Source organism: Apium graveolens, chromosome 6, assembly GCF_009905375.1.
Source record: "Apium graveolens cultivar Ventura chromosome 6, ASM990537v1, whole genome shotgun sequence".
Taxonomy (NCBI): Eukaryota; Viridiplantae; Streptophyta; class Magnoliopsida; order Apiales; family Apiaceae; genus Apium; species Apium graveolens.
In genome coordinates this window covers 6575839-6594181 of record NC_133652.1, presented here as the reverse complement: position 1 = coordinate 6594181, position 18343 = coordinate 6575839, and the positions used below count along the sequence as shown (strand labels likewise).

The window sequence follows — 18343 nt, the reverse complement described above, 5'->3', positions numbered from 1 at the left end:
TCAGTTTGATCTGACGGCTCTGGATTGAGTGACCAAAAACCAATAACCAAACTTTTAATGTTCCGTTTTTAATATAATAATAGCCAAAAACTCGTACAATGCACGGTTATTTTAAATATTTGTTATTTTAAGATTATATTAATTACAGTTGTTAAAAAATTAAGTAATATGTTGTTTTTTAGCTCGATATTATTATATCGATCAATGAATTAATTTTTAGTTTATTTTTTTTATCTCGGTTTAATAGTATAATTTTTTGACACTGTCAGTAATATTTATTATTTTATTTTAACCCAAACACCGTCTATACCTACCCAAATACCGTCTCATACTCGCCTAATGTGTTCGGTTATATATAACTTTGTTTTAAGGATTTTATATTTTTAACGATAACATTATATAAGAGAATATGTTAAAATAATAAATAAATTAATTAAGAGAGGACAATTAAGTAACTTCAGCGGGCGATGCCCGGTTGTTTTAAATAATTGTTCTTTTGATGTTAATACTCTGTTAATTATATTTGTTAAAACTGTAAATATGTCTGAATAAGTAAATCAGAATATATTTTTTATTATATGATAATACCTATTTTATAATAATTAGGTTTGAGAAAAAAATTAATTTAATAAACTCGCTAAAATATATTGGTTCAATTCCCATCCATTACAATTTTTATCAATATTGGAGAACTATTCATAGGCAAAATATGTTTAGTTAATATATCGTTGTTGATTTTTTTTTTTTTTAATCGTAGGTAACCCGCAGCCGCTACCCTTCGGGTGCGCACCGGGTAAACTCTACTGGCTCACGCAATAGCCTGCAAAACACGTGAACCATGATAAACCGCATTTAAGCGAAAAGCTCTGACTCAGGAGGCATAATCGTAAATTCTCCTTCCGTGGGATTCGAACCTGTGACCAAGAGGATAATTATCCCTCTTTAACCAACTGAGCCAATCATTGCGGGCTCGTTGTTGATTTGGTTTATCAACATTAGTTTCTGAGTCGTGAACATGAATCTTGTTTAATTCACGGTAAAACTCTCTTTTTTTCCCGTCTATTATTTTGTAATATTATATAAGATAATTATGTTAAAATAATAAATTAACCAAGTTGTGCAATTATGTAGTTTCAGCGAGTACCGACCGACTACCAAATTTTTAATATTTTATCTATTATAATATAGTATAGTTTGATAAATAGATAATCATTATATATTAAAAAGAATTGTCCCTAAAGAAAGATTTGTTTTATTCGGAGAAAATAAAAAAATAACATGTTTTACTTTAAAGGTTATAGATTTGTAGAGAAGGAGTTGTTTTAGTTGGTGAAGAAAGGCAACGTATTTTACTTATAAACATAATTAGTTATATATTAATTAAGTAAGAGTAATTGAGTAAAATATTAATTTTTTTAAGGAAGGGCAATTATGTAATTGAAGGAAGGACCATACCAGGCAAAATTTTAATATTTCATCTATAATATACTAATTTATGGGTTGTAGATTTAGTTCTCTCGAGATTGTACGGACTTTGTCCCAATTTGACTCAATATATTTCCCGTGTTAGGAAAAAAAGAAAGATTAAAAAGAATTGTCTAAAAGATTTGTAGAGAAAGAGTTATTTTAGTTGGTAAAAATAAACAAGGCAACATATTTTACTTATAAAAGTAATTGGTTAGATATTAATTAAGGGCTATTGAGTAAAATATTAATTTTTTTAAGAAAGGACAATTATGTAATTGAAGGAAGGACCCTACAGTTTTGTATTTAATATAATAATATAGATAAATAATGCGACTTCAGAATCAAACAATTTTTTTTTAATTTTTTTTATGTAATTGTATTGTAAAATAATGTTTACTTTAAATATATTTGTCTTGACATTAATAGGAAAAATTATATAAAACAAATATTTTAAATGTGAACCGGTACAAATTATATCTGCGACAGCTGCAAATGGTTTTGACTTTTGCATTGTTTTATAAATGATGAGATGAGATTGTTGTTGTCGAGAAACAAAAAAGATGATGCTAATTTATTCTTATAGAGTAGTTAAGAATTTATGGATTGCTAAAGTCAAGGAGTTTAACAAAGTATTTAAGTAAAATAATAATTAAATAAAATAAACAATTAAGTAGCTAAAGAAGGTAAATTATTAAATATTAGAGGTTATAATAGTATTATTTTTTTATATTAAATAAACTTATCTGTGATATTTAGAGAAGTTGTTTTAATTGAGAGAAATAAAAAAGGTAACGTGTTATAGTTGAAAACAATTTTTATTTCTTTTTCTATATTTAGAGAAGTTTTAATTGAGAGAAATAAAAAAGGTAACGTGTTATAGTTTAAAATAATTTTTATTTCTTATTCAATTATAATTCGATAACCAAGGCTAATAAAACTTTAAATAAAATAAGGTAATTCAGTAAATTAAGCGTGTAACAAAAAACAGGTACGGTACAAAAAATTTCAATATTTCATGTTTTATATAATAGTAACAAATATAAAAGATTTGTTTTTCAGTCATCTTTTATGGAGTCTTTTCGTCAAACATTTTTACTCAACACTCTATTTTATCCGTCATAAAAAGCTATTAATTACTTCAGATTAATTCATTCAAGTTATCAAGAAATTATCATTTTAATAATTATAATTAGGTTTAAAAAATTATGTTTTAAAATACTTAAATTATATTTGACCTCCGAAATCCGAACTCGAATATAAAGTACTAGTGTGCATCCAAAAATATAAAGTTAATAAACAGTAAAATAAGCAAAGAATTATCGAGTCCGAGAGAGGATATTCGCCATTAATAATCATTGAGAAGCAACAAACAAACAGTCAGGAGGACCCAGGCATGTGAACTATCAGAAACAGCAGTACAGGTAGTATAATTTTAGTTTGCGGTCGCAGTGGAAGATTAAATTTGAACCGTCAATACGTTGTTGCTACATGCTTGTGTCTGTATAGAAATTACTCCTTGTCAAAATCAGCACTCACACTCTCCCCCACCCTCTCTCTCTCTAGAATAGAGCTACCTCCTTGACAAAATCAGTACTCAGCCTGCTTAGCTCCTCTCTCTCTGCATATATATACATACACATACTCTATTTAGCTTGCTTGATCAAATGTTTTTGTTATAACTTATACAGATAGATACTCTCTTGCCAGGTAATTATTTTCTCTGCATATATATACATACACATACTCACATGCTTTCTCACTGCCCCATTGCTTTACTTTCTCGATGTTAATTATTGGATTTTTTTACAAGTTATAATTATTGGATTTTTTTTACAAGTTAATATTGTTGTTGTTGTTTATCCTATCAATTACATTATGTGGACTGAAACATTTCTTTCACTTAATTTCAAGAAATGACATGTTAACTGAGTGTTTAATAGTAATTAACAGAGTAGGGGAGTACATTACTTATCCTGTCAAAGATAATATGATGAAAAGTTCTTCCTCACATTGTACTTGTCTAATTTGTTTTAAACATTTTACAGCTTCATAATATATTTTCATACCATGGCAATAGCTGTGAGTGCATCCACAAGTTCACAAGTTAGTTTTGGCGGGTCAGTAATGGCAAGAACAAAATCATTTAAATGCCCCCAGAATAGTACATCTCGTCAAAGTTTAAGGCTTATGAACAATATGAATCAACTCCATACGATTCGGAGGACATCAATATCTAGGCAAAATTCTAATGGTTATGCTATTGGTGGAGTCATAAGGTGTGGAACTGGAATGTCCTTGATATTTGTGGCATCAGAAGTAGGGCCATGGAGCAAAACTGGTGGGCTTGGTGACGTTCTTGGTGGTTTGCCACCAGCCATGGCTGTAAGAAAATAATATCAATCTTGCTTTTCAGTGTCCATTATTATCCTTTAATTCGTCTATATTATCAATCAATATCGGCAAAATAACTAACTGTTCTCTCTGTCCCTTCCCTAGGCTAATGGGCATCGCGTCATGACAGTCTCCCCGCGTTATGACCAGTATAAAGATGCTTGGGACACACAAGTTGTTGTTGAGGTACGTTCAGTATTTTGGATGTCATACTTGGTCTTCCCTAAACATATTCTACAGTAGTCAGCTTTCATATTATTCATCAACCTTGGATGCAGCTTAAAGCAGGGGATAAAACTGAGCAGGTCCGCTTTTTCCACTGTTACAAGCGCGGGGTAGATCGTATTTTTGTGGATCATCCATGGTTTCTAGAAAAGGTTACTTCTCATCTTATTAGAAAGTTTCAGTAAATTGTTTGTGTGTACCTTGTAGTTTGCCTATTGCAGGCCCTGCATATACAGGATCGTCATTTGTAGTCTCTGAAAGTGATAACGCTTCCATTTGTTGATTTAATGTTAGCTTGTTTGGTTTATCAATTTCAGGTTTGGGGAAAAACTGGATCAAAAATTTATGGACCTATTACTGGCAAGGATTACCAGGACAATCAACTTCGATTTAGCTTGCTTTGCCAGGTGAACAGCCCACAATTGTTGTCTGTATGCAGATGTACAGTTTTTATTCTGTATTTTATGTTCATTTGGAATCTACGCCTACTTTACCAAGTCATATGCCCTTATTACTTTCAGGCAGCTTTGGAAGCTCCAAGAGTTTTAAATCTTAACAGTAACAAATATTTCTCTGGACCTTATGGTCTCTCTCTCTCTCTCTCTCTCTCCCTCCCTCCCTCCCCCTCCTCCCTCTCTCTCACACACACACACGGTCATAAGCTTTCTCTCTCTTTAATATTTGCAGAAGCTTTGCTCTGTTGAAAAGGAATCACAACTGATAGTATTTTAGAAATAGGAAGAAAAGATATTTACAATTTAGAATTTGGATCTTTGCAGGTGAAGATGTTGTCTTCATTGCCAATGACTGGCATACTGCTCTCTTATCATGCTACCTGAAATCTATGTACAAATCACATGGAATGTATTTAAATGCCAAGGTATTTGGCATTTTTCTGTTGTTCTTTCGGAGACTAGATCTACTTAACTAATATAAAGCAGAAAAGTGGTAACTTTCTACTTGCTGACTACTTGCTGACGGGTACAGGTTGCCTTTTGCATTCACAACATAGCTTACCAAGGCAGATTTGCATTTGCTGATTTCTCACTACTAAATCTTCCAGACGAGTTTAAGAGTTCTTTTGATTTCATTGATGGGTATTATACATATTTCTAGTCTTCACTCAACTAAAATCCATGAAATTAAAGCTAGTCCATTATTACATGATTCAACAGGTACGACAAGCCTGTGAAAGGAAGAAAAATTAATTGGATGAAGGCTGGAATACTTGAATCGGACACGAATATCACTGTTAGCCCATACTATGCTGAAGAGCTTACTTCCGACGATGCCAAGGGAGTGGAATTGGATAACATTCTCCGGAGAACAGGTATTAAGGGAATTGTGAATGGTATGGATGTGCAAGAGTGGGACCCACTGACAGATAAATACACCAATGCCAAATATGATGCAACAACGGTAGTATTTTCATGACATCCATTTCTGCAAAATATATTTCAAACATCTTACATCTTACATATATAATATTGACCTTGTCAGGTAATGGATGCAAAACCTCTGCTAAAAGAAGCCCTGCAGGCTGAGGTTGGATTGCCAGTAGACAGTGAAGTCCCTGTTATAGGCTTTATTGGGAGACTAGAAGAACAAAAGGGATCTGATATTCTTGCAACAGCTATCTCTGGATTCATAGACGAGGAAGTACAGATAATAGTTTTAGTAAGCATTTTGAAGTATTTGAGCCGAACCTCATTAGCTTATAATTCAAACAAGTAAGAAGTTCTTTACTGATGGTTGTTTTATCGCATTACTCAGGGGACTGGAAAACAGCAAATGGAGAAGCAGCTCGAGCAGTTGGAGATATTATACCCAGACAAGGCCAGAGGAGTGGCAAAGTTTAATGTTCCGTTGGCCCATATGATCACAGCCGGGGCTGATTTTATGATTGTTCCTAGTAGATTTGAACCCTGTGGTCTCATCCAGTTGCATGCAATGCGCTATGGAACAGTAAGATAAACCTGAAATTATCTCCACCAACATAACATTATATTTGTATCGACTGCAATCATGTAACATTTAACCATCCACTGCAGGTACCCATAGTTGCATCAACTGGTGGGCTAGTGGATACAGTCAAAGAAGGTTATACAGGGTTTCAGATGGGAGCCTTTAATGTTGAAGTAAGAACCTCCTTTTACGTCAAACAACCAGATGATTTTGTTTCCAAATTTAATGTAAACCGATGCTCAATCTACATATATTGTATTGTTTCCAGTGTGAAACAGTTGATCCCGCAGATGTCATGGCAATTGTGACAACTGTGAAAAAAGCAATAACAACTTATAGAACTTCATCTTTAACCAAGATGATCATGAATTGCATGGCTCAAGATCTATCATGGAAGGTTAGCATAAAAATGCACTTCTGCAAAACATTTGACTAAAATTACTGAATAAAGTGATCCATGAAACTGGAGTCATAACTCGCTGTTAATAGAAGTAACTTTTGACATTGCACAGGGACCTGCAAAGAAGTGGGAGGAGGTGTTGTTAAGTTTGGGGGCAGCTGGGAGTGAACCCGGAATTGAAGGTGATGAAATTGCACCTCTAGCAAAGGAAAATGTTGCAACTCCGTGAGGATTTGGAGCTTGAGGCCCTGTGCCAGGTGACTTTATCTCGCCAGTGACAGTGACGGTAGAATGTGTGCCTACTTTTTCTTCCTGCACCTCGCCATATATGTTGGAATTTAAGAAAGCAGGTGTATCGACCTGCCTGCAGTTTTAACAAAAATAATCATACTGTATTATGTTTCTGGAAGTACAAATGTGTAATTCTTGTATTTTTAAAAATTTATATACAAGTGTTGCTGTGTTGTCACAGTCAAAGTGTGCCACTTACCATTGGGGTTAAATGAATAATTCATCACTTTATACATAGTAACTTGCAATTGAGTTACTAAGTAAAAAAAAGTTTTAAGTCAGCTAATGAAAGTACTCTCAAAAAATTTGCGTTGATTTACTCCCGTCAGTCCTGACAAAATTTGTAACGGTTTGCTGAGTTGGTCTTGCTTACACGGCAATACCTGCAAAATCAAACCAACATAACAGCAATTCGACTGAAATAATCAATTGAATCATCACCTCCACTTCCTCTCTCATTTTCACCACTACCTACATCCCCTCTCTGCTCATATTTCCAATCCAGGTTAAAAGAGGAATTGGAAGATATTCATAAATTCATAGGGATAAATTATGAAAAGATATTCATAAATCGGGCCGCCTTAATTTTTGCTCCATATCTCGTGTATTACAGCCTACGAGAATTATTCGGAAACCTAGTTTCATTTGTTTCAGCCCCGATTCACTTAAGAACGTCCCCAAATAAACGCGAACGCAATTTCATGAATCCATAGGGATAAATTATGAAAAGATATCAATAAAACGAGCAGCCTCAATTTTTGCTTCATACCTCGTGTACTGCCTACGAGAATTATACGGAAACCCAGTTTCATTCATTTCAGCCCCGATACACTTACAGACAACCCCAAATAAACGCGAATGCAATTTCTTAAATCCATGGGGATAAATTATTAGAAGATATTCATAAAACGGGCTGCCTCAATTTTTGCTCCATACCTCGTGTACTACTGCCTAGAGAATTATTCGGAAACCCAGTTTCCTTCATTTCAGCTCCGATTCACATACGGACGACCCCAAATAAACGCGAATGCAATTTCATATATCCATAGGGATAAATTATTAGAAGATATCGATAAAACGGGCCGCCTCAATTTTTGCTCCATACCTCGTGTACTACTATCTACGAGAATTATTCGGAAACCTAGTTCCATTCGTTTCAGCCCCGATTCACTTACGGACGCCCCCAAATAAACGCGAATGTAATTTCATAAATCCATAGGGATAAGTTATGAAAAGATATCCATCAAAAAGGACCGCCTCAATTTTTTCACCATACCTCGTGTACGCCAACAAGAATTATTCGGAAACCTAGTTCCATTCTTTCAGCCCCGATTCACTTACGGACGACCCCAAATAAACGCGAATGCAATTTCATAAATTCATAGGATAAATTATGAAAAGATATCCATAAAACGGGCTGCCTCAATTTTTGCACCATACCTCGTGTATATACTATCTACGAGAATTATTCGGATACATAGTTCCATTCGTTTCGGCCCCGTTTCACTTTCGGATGACCCCAAATAAACATTAATGCAATTTCATAAATCCATAGGGATAAATTATGAAAAGATATCCATAAATCGGTACGCCTCAATTTTTGCTCCATACCTCGTGTACTACTGCCTACGAGAATTATTCGGAAACCTAGTTCCATTCGTTTCAGCCCCGATTCACTTACGGACATCCCCAAATAAACGCGAACGCATTTTCATAAATCCATAGGGATAAATTATAAAAATTTATCCATAAATCGGGCCGCCTCAATTTTTGCTCCATACCTCGTGTACTACAGCCTACGAGAATTATTCGGAAACCCAGTTCCATTCATTTCAGCCCCGATTCAGTTACGGACGTCCCCAACTAAACGCGAACGCAATTTCATAAATCCATAAGGATAAATTATGAAAAGATATCCATAAATCGGGCCGCCTCAATTTTTGCTCCATACCTCGTGTACTACAGCCTACGAGAATTATTCGGAAACCCAGTTCCATTCGTTTCAGCCCCGATTCACTTACGGACGTCCCCAAATAAATGCGAACGCAATTTCATAAATCCATAGGGATAAATTATGAAAAGATATCAATAAAATGGGCCGCCTCAATTTTTGCTCCATACCTCGTGTACTACTACCTACGAGAATTATTCGGTAACCCAGTTCCATTCGTTTCAGCCCCGATTCACTTATGGACGACCCCAAATAAATGCGAATGCACTTTTATAAATCCATAGGGATAAATTATTAGAAGATATCCATAAAACGGGTTGCCTCAATTTTTGCTCAATACCTCGTGTACTACGCCTAGAGAATTATTCGAAAATCCAGTTCCATTCGTTTCAGCCCCGATTCACTTACGGACGACCCCAAATAAACGAGAATGCAATATCATAAATACATAGGGATAAATTATTAGAAGATATCCATAAAACTGGACGCCTCAATTTTTGCTCCATACCTCGTGCACTACTACTGCCTACGAGAATTATTCGGAAACCCAGTTCCATTCGTTTTAGCCCTGATTCATTTACGGACGACCCCAAATAAATGTAAATGTAATTTCATAAATCCATAGGGATAAATTATGAAAAGATATCCATAAAACGGGCCGCCTCAATTTTTGCTCCATACCTCGTGTACTACTGCCTACGAGAATTATTCGGAAACCCACTTCCATTCGTTTCAGCCCCGATTCACTTACGGACGACCCCAAATAAACGCGAATGCAATTTCATAAATCCATAGGGATAAATTATTAGAAGATATCCACAAAACGAGTTGCCTCAATTTTTGCTCAATACCTCGTGTCTACGCCTAGAGAATTATTCGGAAACCCAATTCCATTCGTTTCAGCCCCGATTCACTTACGGACAACCCCAAATAAACGCGAATGCAATTTCATAAATCCATAGGGATAAATTATGAAAATATATCCATAAAATCGGCACGCCTCAATTTTTGCTCCATAACTCGTGTACTACTACTGCCTACGAGAATTATTCGGAAACCTAGTTCCATTCGTTTCAGCCCCGATTCACTTACGGACGTCCCCAAATAAACGCGAACACAATTTCATAAATCCATAAGGATAAATTATGAAAAGATATCCATAAAACGGGCCACCTCAATTTTTGCTCCATACCTCGTGTACTACTGCCCACGAGAATTATTCGGAAACCTAGTTTCATTCGTTTCAGCCCCGATTCACTTACGAACGACCCCAAATAAACGTGAATGCAACTTCATAAATCCATAGGGATAAATTATGAAAAGATATGCATAAAACGGGCCGCCTCAATTTTTGCTCCATATCTCGTGTACTACTACTGCCTACGAGAGTTATTCAGAAACCCAGTTCCATTCGTTTCAGCCCCGATTTCAATTACGGACGACCCCAAATAAACGCTAATGTAATTTCATAAATACATAGGGATAAATTATGAAAATATATCCATAAAACGGGCCGCCTCAATTTTTGCTCCATACCTCGTGTACTACTGCCTACGAGAATTATTCGGAAACCTAGTCCCATTCCTTTCAGCCCCGATTCACTTACGGACGTCCCCAAATAACGCGAATGCAATTTCAAAAATCCATAGGGATAAATTATGAAAAGATATCCATAAAACGGGCCTCCTCAATTTTTTCACCATACCTCATGTACTACTGCCTACAAGAATTATTCGGAAACCTAGTTCCATTCGTTTCAACCCCGATTCACTTACGGACGACACCAAATAAACGCAAATACAATTTCATAAATCCATAGGATAAATTATGAAAAGATATACATAAAATGGGCCGCCTCCATTTTTGCACCATACCTCGTGTATTACTGCCTACGAGAATTATTCAGATACATAGTTCCATTCGTTTCAGCCCCGATTCACTTTCGGACGACCCCAAATAAACGCAAATACAATTTCAAAAATCCATAGGGATAATTATGAAAAGATATCAATAAAATGGGCCGCCTCAATTTTTGCTGCACACCTTGTGTACTACTGCCTAGGAGAATTATTCGAAAACTTAGTTGCATTCGTTTCAACCCTGATTTACTTACGGACGACCCAAAATAAACGCGAATGCAATTTTATAAATCCATAGGGATAAATTATTAAAGATATCCATAAAATGGGTTGCTTCAATTTTTGCTCAATACCTCGTGTACTACGCCTAGAGAATTATTCGGAAATCCAGTTCCATTCGTTTCAGCCCCGATTCAGTTACGGACGACCCTAAATAAACGCGAATATAATTTCATAAATCCATAGGGATAAATTTTTAGAAGATATCCATAAAATTGGCTGCCTCAATTTTGCTCCATACCTCGTGTACTACTACTCCCTACGAGAATTATTCGGAAACTCAGTTCCATTCGTTTCAGCCCCGATTCATTTACGGACGACGCCAAATAAAAGCGAATGTAATTTCATAAATCCATAGGGATAAATTATGAAAAGATATCCATAAAACGGGCCGCCTCAATTTTTTCTCCATACCTCGTGTACTACTGCCCACGAGAATTATTCGGAAACCCAGTTTCATTCGTTTCAGCCCCGATTCACTTACGGACGACCCCAAATAAACGTGAATGCAATTTAATAAATCCATAGGGATAAATTATGAAAAGATATCCACAAAACGAGCCACCTCAATTTTTGCTCCATACCTCGTGTACTACTACTACTGCCTACGAGAATTATTCGGAAACCTAGTTCCATTCGTTTCAGCCCCGATTCACTTACGGACGTCCCCAAATAAACGCGAATGCAATTTCATTAATTCATAGGGATAAATTATGAAAAATATCTATAAAATGGGCCACCTCAATTTTTTCACCATACCTCGTATATTACTGCCTACGAGAATTATTCGGAAACCTAGTTCCATTCGTTTCAGCCCCGATTCACTTACGGACGATCCCAAATAAACGCGAATGCAATTTCATAAATCCATAGGATAAATTATGAAAAGATATCCATAAAATGGGCTGCCTCAATTTTTGTACCATACCTTGTGTACTACTCCCTACGAGAATTATTCGGAAACCTAGTTCCATTCGTTTCAGCCCTGATTCACATATGAACGTCCCCAAATAAACGCGAATGTAATTTCATAAATCCATAGGGATAAATTATGAAAATATATCCATAAATCGGGACACCTCAATTTTTGCTCCATACCTCGTGTACTACAACCTACGAGAATTATTGGGAAACCCAGTTCCATTAGTTTCAACCCCGATTCACTTACGGACGTCCCCAAATAAATGCGAAAGCAATTGCATAAATCCATAGGGATAAATTATGAAAAGATATCAATAAAACGGGATGCCTCAATTTTTGCTCCATACCTCGTGTTCTACTGCCTACGAGAATTATTCGGAAACCCAGTTTCATTCGTTTCAGCCCCGATTCACTTACGGACGATCCCAAATAAACGTGAATGAAATTTCATAAATCCATAGGGATAAATTATTAGAAGATATCCATAAAACTGGCCGCCTCAATTTTTGCTCCATACCTCGTGCACTACTACTGCCTACGAGAATTATTCAGAAACCCAGTTCCATTCGTTTTAGCCCTGATTCATTTACGGATGACCCCAAATAAATGTAAATGTAATTTCATAAATCCATAGGGATAGATTACGAAAAGATATCCATAAAACGGGCTGCCTCAATTTTTGCTCCATACCTCGTGTACTACTACCTACGAGAATTATTCGGAAACCCACTTCCATTCGTTTCAGCCCCGATTCACTTACGGACGACCCCAAATAAACGCGAATGCAATTTCATAAATCCATAGGGATAAATTATTAGAAGATATCCACAAAACGAGTTGCCTCAATTTTTGCTGAATACCTCATGTCTACGCCTAGATAATTATTCGGAAACCGAATTCCATTCATTTCAGCCCCGATTCACTTACGGACAACCCCAAATAAACGCGAATGCAATTTCATAAATCCATTGGGATAAATTATTAGAAGATATCTATAAAACTGGCCGCCTCAATTTTTGCTCCATATCTCGTGTACTACTACTCCCTACGAGAATTATTCGGAAACCCAGTTCCATTCGTTTCAGCCCCGATTCATTTACGGACGACCCCAAATAAACGCTAATGTAATTTCATAAATACATAGGGATAAATTATGAAAATATATCCATAAAATGGGCCGCCTCAATTTTTGCTACATACCTCGTGTACAACTGCCTACGAGAATTATTCGGAAACCTAGTTTCATTCGTTTCAGCCCCGATTCACTTACGGATGACCCCAAATAAACGCGAATGCAATTTCATAAATCCATAGGGATAAATTATGAAAAGATATCCATAAAACGGGCCGCCTCAATTTTTGCTCCATACCTCCTGTACTATTGCCTACGAGAATTATTCGGAAACCTAGTCCCATTCGTTTCAGCCCCGATTCACTTACGGACGTCCCCAAATAAATGCGAATGGAATTTCATAAATCCATAGGGATAAATTATGAAAAGATATCCATAAAATGGGCCTCCTCAATTTTTTCACCATACCTCATGTACTACTGCCTACAAGAATTATTCGGAAACCTAGTTCCATTCGTTTTTAACCCCGATTCACTTACGGACGACCCCAAATAAACGCGAATGCAATTTCATAAATCCATACGATTAATTATGAAAAGATATCCATAAAATGGGCCGCCTCCATTTTTGCACCATACCTCGTGTATTACTGCCTACGAGAATTATTCGGATACATAGTTCCATTCGTTTCAGCCCCGATTCACTTACGGACGACCCCAAATAAACGCGAATATAATTTCATAAATCCATAGGGATAAATTTTTAGAAGATATCGATAAAATAGGCTGCCTCAATTTTTGCTCCATACCTCGTGTACTACTACTGCCTACGAGAATTATTCGGAAACCTAGTTCCATTCGTTTCAGCCCCGATTCACTTCCGGACGTCCCCAAATAAACGCGAATGCAATTTCAATAATTTATAGGGATAAATTATGAAGAAATATCCATAAAATGGGCCGCCTCAAATTTTTCACCATACCTCGTATACTACTGCCTACGAGAATTATTCGGAAACCTAGTTCCATTCGTTTCAGCCCCGATTCACTTACGGACGACCACAAATAAACGCGAATGCAATTTCATAAATCCATAGGATAAATTATGAAAAGATATCCATAAAACGGGCTGCCTCAATTTTTGTACCATACCTTGTGTACTACTCCCTACGAGAATTATTCGGAAACCTAGTTCCATTCGTTTCAGCCCTGATTCACATACGGACGTCCCCAAATAAACGCGAATGCAATTTATAAATCCATAGGGATAAATTATGAAAATATATCGATAAATTGGGACACCTTAATTTTTGCTCCATACCTCGTGTACTACAGCCTACGAGAATTATTCGGAAACCCAGTTCCATTCGTTTCGGCCCCGATACACTTACAGACAACCCCAAATAAACGCGAATGCAATTTCTTAAATCCATGGGGATAAATTATTAGAAGATATTCATAAAACGGGTTGCCTCAATTTTTGCTCCATACCTCGTGTACTACTGCCTAGAGAATTATTCGGAAACCCAGTTTCCTTCATTTCAGCTCCGATTCACATACGGACGACCCCAAATAAACGCGAATGCAATTTCATAAATCCATAGGGATAAATTATTAGAAGATATCGATAAAACGGGCCGCCTCAATTTTTGCTCCATACCTCGTGTACTACTATCTACGAGAATTATTCGGAAACCTAGTTCCATTCGTTTCAGCCCCGATTCACTTACGGACGCCCCCAAATAAACGCGAATGTAATTTCATAAATCCATAGGGATAAGTTATGAAAAGATATCCATCAAAAAGGACCGCCTCAATTTTTTCACCATACCTCGTGTACGCCAACAAGAATTATTCGGAAACCTAGTTCCATTCTTTCAGCCCCGATTCACTTACGGACGACCCCAAATAAACGCGAATGCAATTTCATAAATTCATAGGATAAATTATGAAAAGATATCCATAAAACGGGCTGCCTCAATTTTTGCACCATACCTCGTGTATATACTATCTACGAGAATTATTCGAATACATAGTTCCATTCGTTTCGGCCCCGTTTCACTTTCGGATGACCCCAAATAAACATTAACGCAATTTCATAAATCCATAGGGATAAATTATGAAAAGATATCCATAAATCAGTACGCCTCAATTTTTGCTCCATACCTCGTGTACTACTGCCTACGAGAATTATTCGGAAACCTAGTTCCATTCGTTTCAGCCCCGATTCACTTACAGACATCCCCAAATAAACGCGAACGCATTTTTATAAATCCATAGGGATAAATTATAAAAATTTATCCATAAATCGGGCCGCCTCAATTTTTGCTCCATACCTCGTGTACTACAGCCTACGAGAATTATTCGGAAACCCAGTTCCATTCATTTCAGCCCCGATTCAGTTACGGACGTCCCCAACTAAACGCGAACGCAATTTCATAAATCCATAAGGATAAATTATGAAAAGATATCCATAAATCGGGCCGCCTCAATTTTTGCTCCATACCTCGTGTACTACAGCCTACGAGAATTATTCGGAAACCCAGTTCCATTCGTTTCAAGCCCCGATTCACTTACGGACGTCCCCAAATAAATGCGAACGCAATTTCATAAATCCATAGGGATAAATTATGAAAAGATATCAATAAAATGGGCCGCCTCAATTTTTGCTCCATACCTCGTGTACTACTACCTACGAGAATTATTCGGTAACCCAGTTCCATTCGTTTCAGCCCCGATTCACTTATGGACGACCCCAAATAAATGCGAATGCAATTTTATAAATCCATAGGATAAATTATTAGAAGATATCCATAAAACGGGTTGCCTCAATTTTGCTCAATACCTCGTGTACTACGCCTAGAGAATTATTCGAAAATCCAGTTCCATTCGTTTCAGCCCCGATTCACTTACGGACGACCCCAAATAAACGAGAATGCAATATCATAAATACATAGGGATAAATTATTAGAAGATATCCATAAAACTGGACGCCTCAATTTTTGCTCCATACCTCGTGCACTACTACTGCCTACGAGAATTATTCGGAAACCCAGTTCCATTCGTTTTAGCCCTGATTCATTTACGGACGACCACAAATAAATGTAAATGTAATTTCATAAATCCATAGGGATAAATTATGAAAAGATATCCATAAAACGGGCCGCCTCAATTTTTGCTCCATACCTCGTGTACTACTGCCTACGAGAATTATTCGGAAACCCACTTCCATTCGTTTCAGCCCCGATTCACTTACGGACGACCCCAAATAAACGCGAATGCAATTTCATAAATCCATAGGGATAAATTATTAGAAGATATCCACAAAACGAGTTGCCTCAATTTTTGCTCAATACCTCGTGTCTACGCCTAGAGAATTATTCGGAAACCCAATTCCATTCGTTTCAGCCCCGATTCACTTACGGACAACCCCAAATAAGCGCGAATGCAATTTCATAAATCCATAGGGATAAATTATGAAAATATATCCATAAAATCGGCACGCCTCAATTTTTGCTCCATAACTCGTGTACTACTACTGCCTACGAGAATTATTCGGAAACCTAGTTCCATTCGTTTCAGCCCCGATTCACTTACGGACGTCCCCAAATAAACACGAATGCAATTTCAAAAATCCATAGGGATAAATTATGAAAAGATATCCATAAAATGGGCCTCCTCAATTTTTTCACCATACCTCATGTACTACTGCCTACAAGAATTATTCGGAAACCTAGTTCCATTCGTTTCAACCCCGATTCACTTACGGACGACACCAAATAAACGCAAATGCAATTTCATAAATCCATAGGATAAATTATGAAAAGATATACATAAAATGGGCCGCCTCCATTTTTGCACCATACCTCGTGTATTACTGCCTACGAGAATTATTCAGATACATATTTCCATTCGTTTCAGCCCCGATTCACTTTCGGACGACCCCAAATAAACGCAAATGCAATTTCAAAAATCCATAGGGATAAATTATGAAAAGATATCAATAAAATGGGCCGCCTCAATTTTTGCTGCACACCTTGTGTACTACTGCCTAGGAGAATTATTCGAAAACTTAGTTGCATTCGTTTCAACCCTGATTTACTTACGGACGACCCAAAATAAACGCGAATGCAATTTTATAAATCCATAGGGATAAATTATTAAAAGATATCCATAAAATGGGTTGCTTCAATTTTTACTCAATACCTCGTGTACTACGCCTAGAGAATTATTCGGAAATCCAGTTCCATTCGTTTCAGCCCCGATTCAGTTACGGACGACCCCAAATAAACGCGAATATAATTTCATAAATCCATATGGATAAATTTTTAGAAGATATCCATAAAATTGGCTGCCTCAATTTTGCTCCCTAACCTCGTGTACTACTACTCCCTACGAGAATTATTCGGAACACCCAGTTCCAATTCGTTTCAGCACCCGATTCATTTACGGACGACGCCAAATAAAAGCTGAATGTAATTTCATAAATCCATAGGGATAAATTATGAAAAGATATCCATAAAATGGGCCGCCTCTAATTTTTCTCCATACCTCGTGTACTACTGCCCACGAGAATTGTATTCGGAAACCCAGTTTCATTCGTTTCAGCCAGCCGAATTCACTTACGGGACGACCCCAAATAAACGTGAATGCAATTTAATAAATCCTAGGGATAAATATGAAAAGATATCCACAAAAACGGAGCCACCTCAATTTTGCTTCCATACCTCGTGTACTCTACTGCCTACGAGAGTTATTCAGAAACCCAGTTCCATTCGTTTCAGCCCCGATTTCAATTACGGACGACCCAAATAAACGCTAATGTAATTTCATAAATACATAGGGATAAATTATGAAAATATATCCATAAAACGGGCCGCCTCAATTTTTGCTCCATACCTCGTGTACTACTGCCTACGAGAATTATTCGGAAACCTAGTCCATTCCTTTCAGCCCCGATTCACTTACGGACGTCCCCAAATAAACGCGAATGCAATTTCAAAAATCCATAGGGATAAATTATGAAAAGATATCCATAAAACGGGCCTCCTCAATTTTTTCACCATACCTCATGTACTACTGCCTACAAGAATTATTCGGAAACCTAGTTCCATTCGTTTCAACCCCGATTCACTTACGGACGACACCAAATAAACGCAAATACAATTTCATAAATCCATAGGAAATTATGAAAAGATATACATAAAATGGGCCGCCTCCATTTTTGCACCATACCTCGTGATTACTGCCTACAGAGAAGTTATTTTCAATACATAGTTCCCATTCGTTTCAGCCCTATCACTTTCTCGGACGAACCCCAAATAAACGCTAATAGCAATTTCAAAATCCATAGGGATAAATTATGAAAAGATATCAATAAATGGGCCGCCTCAATTTTTGCTGCACACCTTGTGTACTACTGCCTAGGAGAATTATTCGACAACTTAGTTGCATTCGTCAAACCCGATTTACTTTACGGACGATACTCCCCAAAATAAACGCGAATGCAATTTTTATAAATCCA

The 18343-nt window shown here is 36.7% G+C and overlaps 1 protein-coding gene across 2 annotated transcripts; it reads left to right on the top strand.

The window, feature by feature from the left end:
- Nucleotides 1-2864: 2864 nt before the first annotated feature.
- LOC141666470 (granule-bound starch synthase 1, chloroplastic/amyloplastic-like) lies at nt 2865-6919 on the top strand. Of its 2 annotated transcripts, none has more exons than XM_074472505.1 (14): nt 2865-2888; nt 3513-3849; nt 3964-4044; nt 4137-4235; nt 4401-4490; nt 4605-4668; nt 4863-4963; nt 5071-5180; nt 5259-5502; nt 5584-5760; nt 5857-6048; nt 6135-6221; nt 6317-6445; nt 6561-6919. In XM_074472505.1, the coding sequence occupies exons 2-14, from the start codon at nt 3535-3537 to the stop codon at nt 6675-6677; spliced, it is 1806 nt and encodes a 601-aa protein (XP_074328606.1). In that variant the 5' UTR covers nt 2865-2888; nt 3513-3534; the 3' UTR covers nt 6678-6919. The 2 variants fall into 2 exon arrangements, with proteins under 2 accessions (XP_074328606.1, XP_074328604.1); XM_074472503.1 differs by lacking the exon at nt 2865-2888 and adding an exon at nt 2943-3174.
- Nucleotides 6920-18343: the final 11424 nt, after the last annotated feature.

Bases quoted from the DNA above. Each gene is read 5' to 3' on its own strand.
- LOC141666470 (XM_074472505.1), top strand. From the start codon at position 3,535: ATGGCAATAGCTGTGAGTGCATCCACAAGTTCACAAGTTAGTTTTGGC. The intron at 4,964-5,070 runs GTATTTGGCATT...TGACGGGTACAG, and splicing joins GAATGTATTTAAATGCCAAG to GTTGCCTTTTGCATTCACAA. The intron at 6,049-6,134 runs GTAAGATAAACC...CATCCACTGCAG, and splicing joins ATGCAATGCGCTATGGAACA to GTACCCATAGTTGCATCAAC.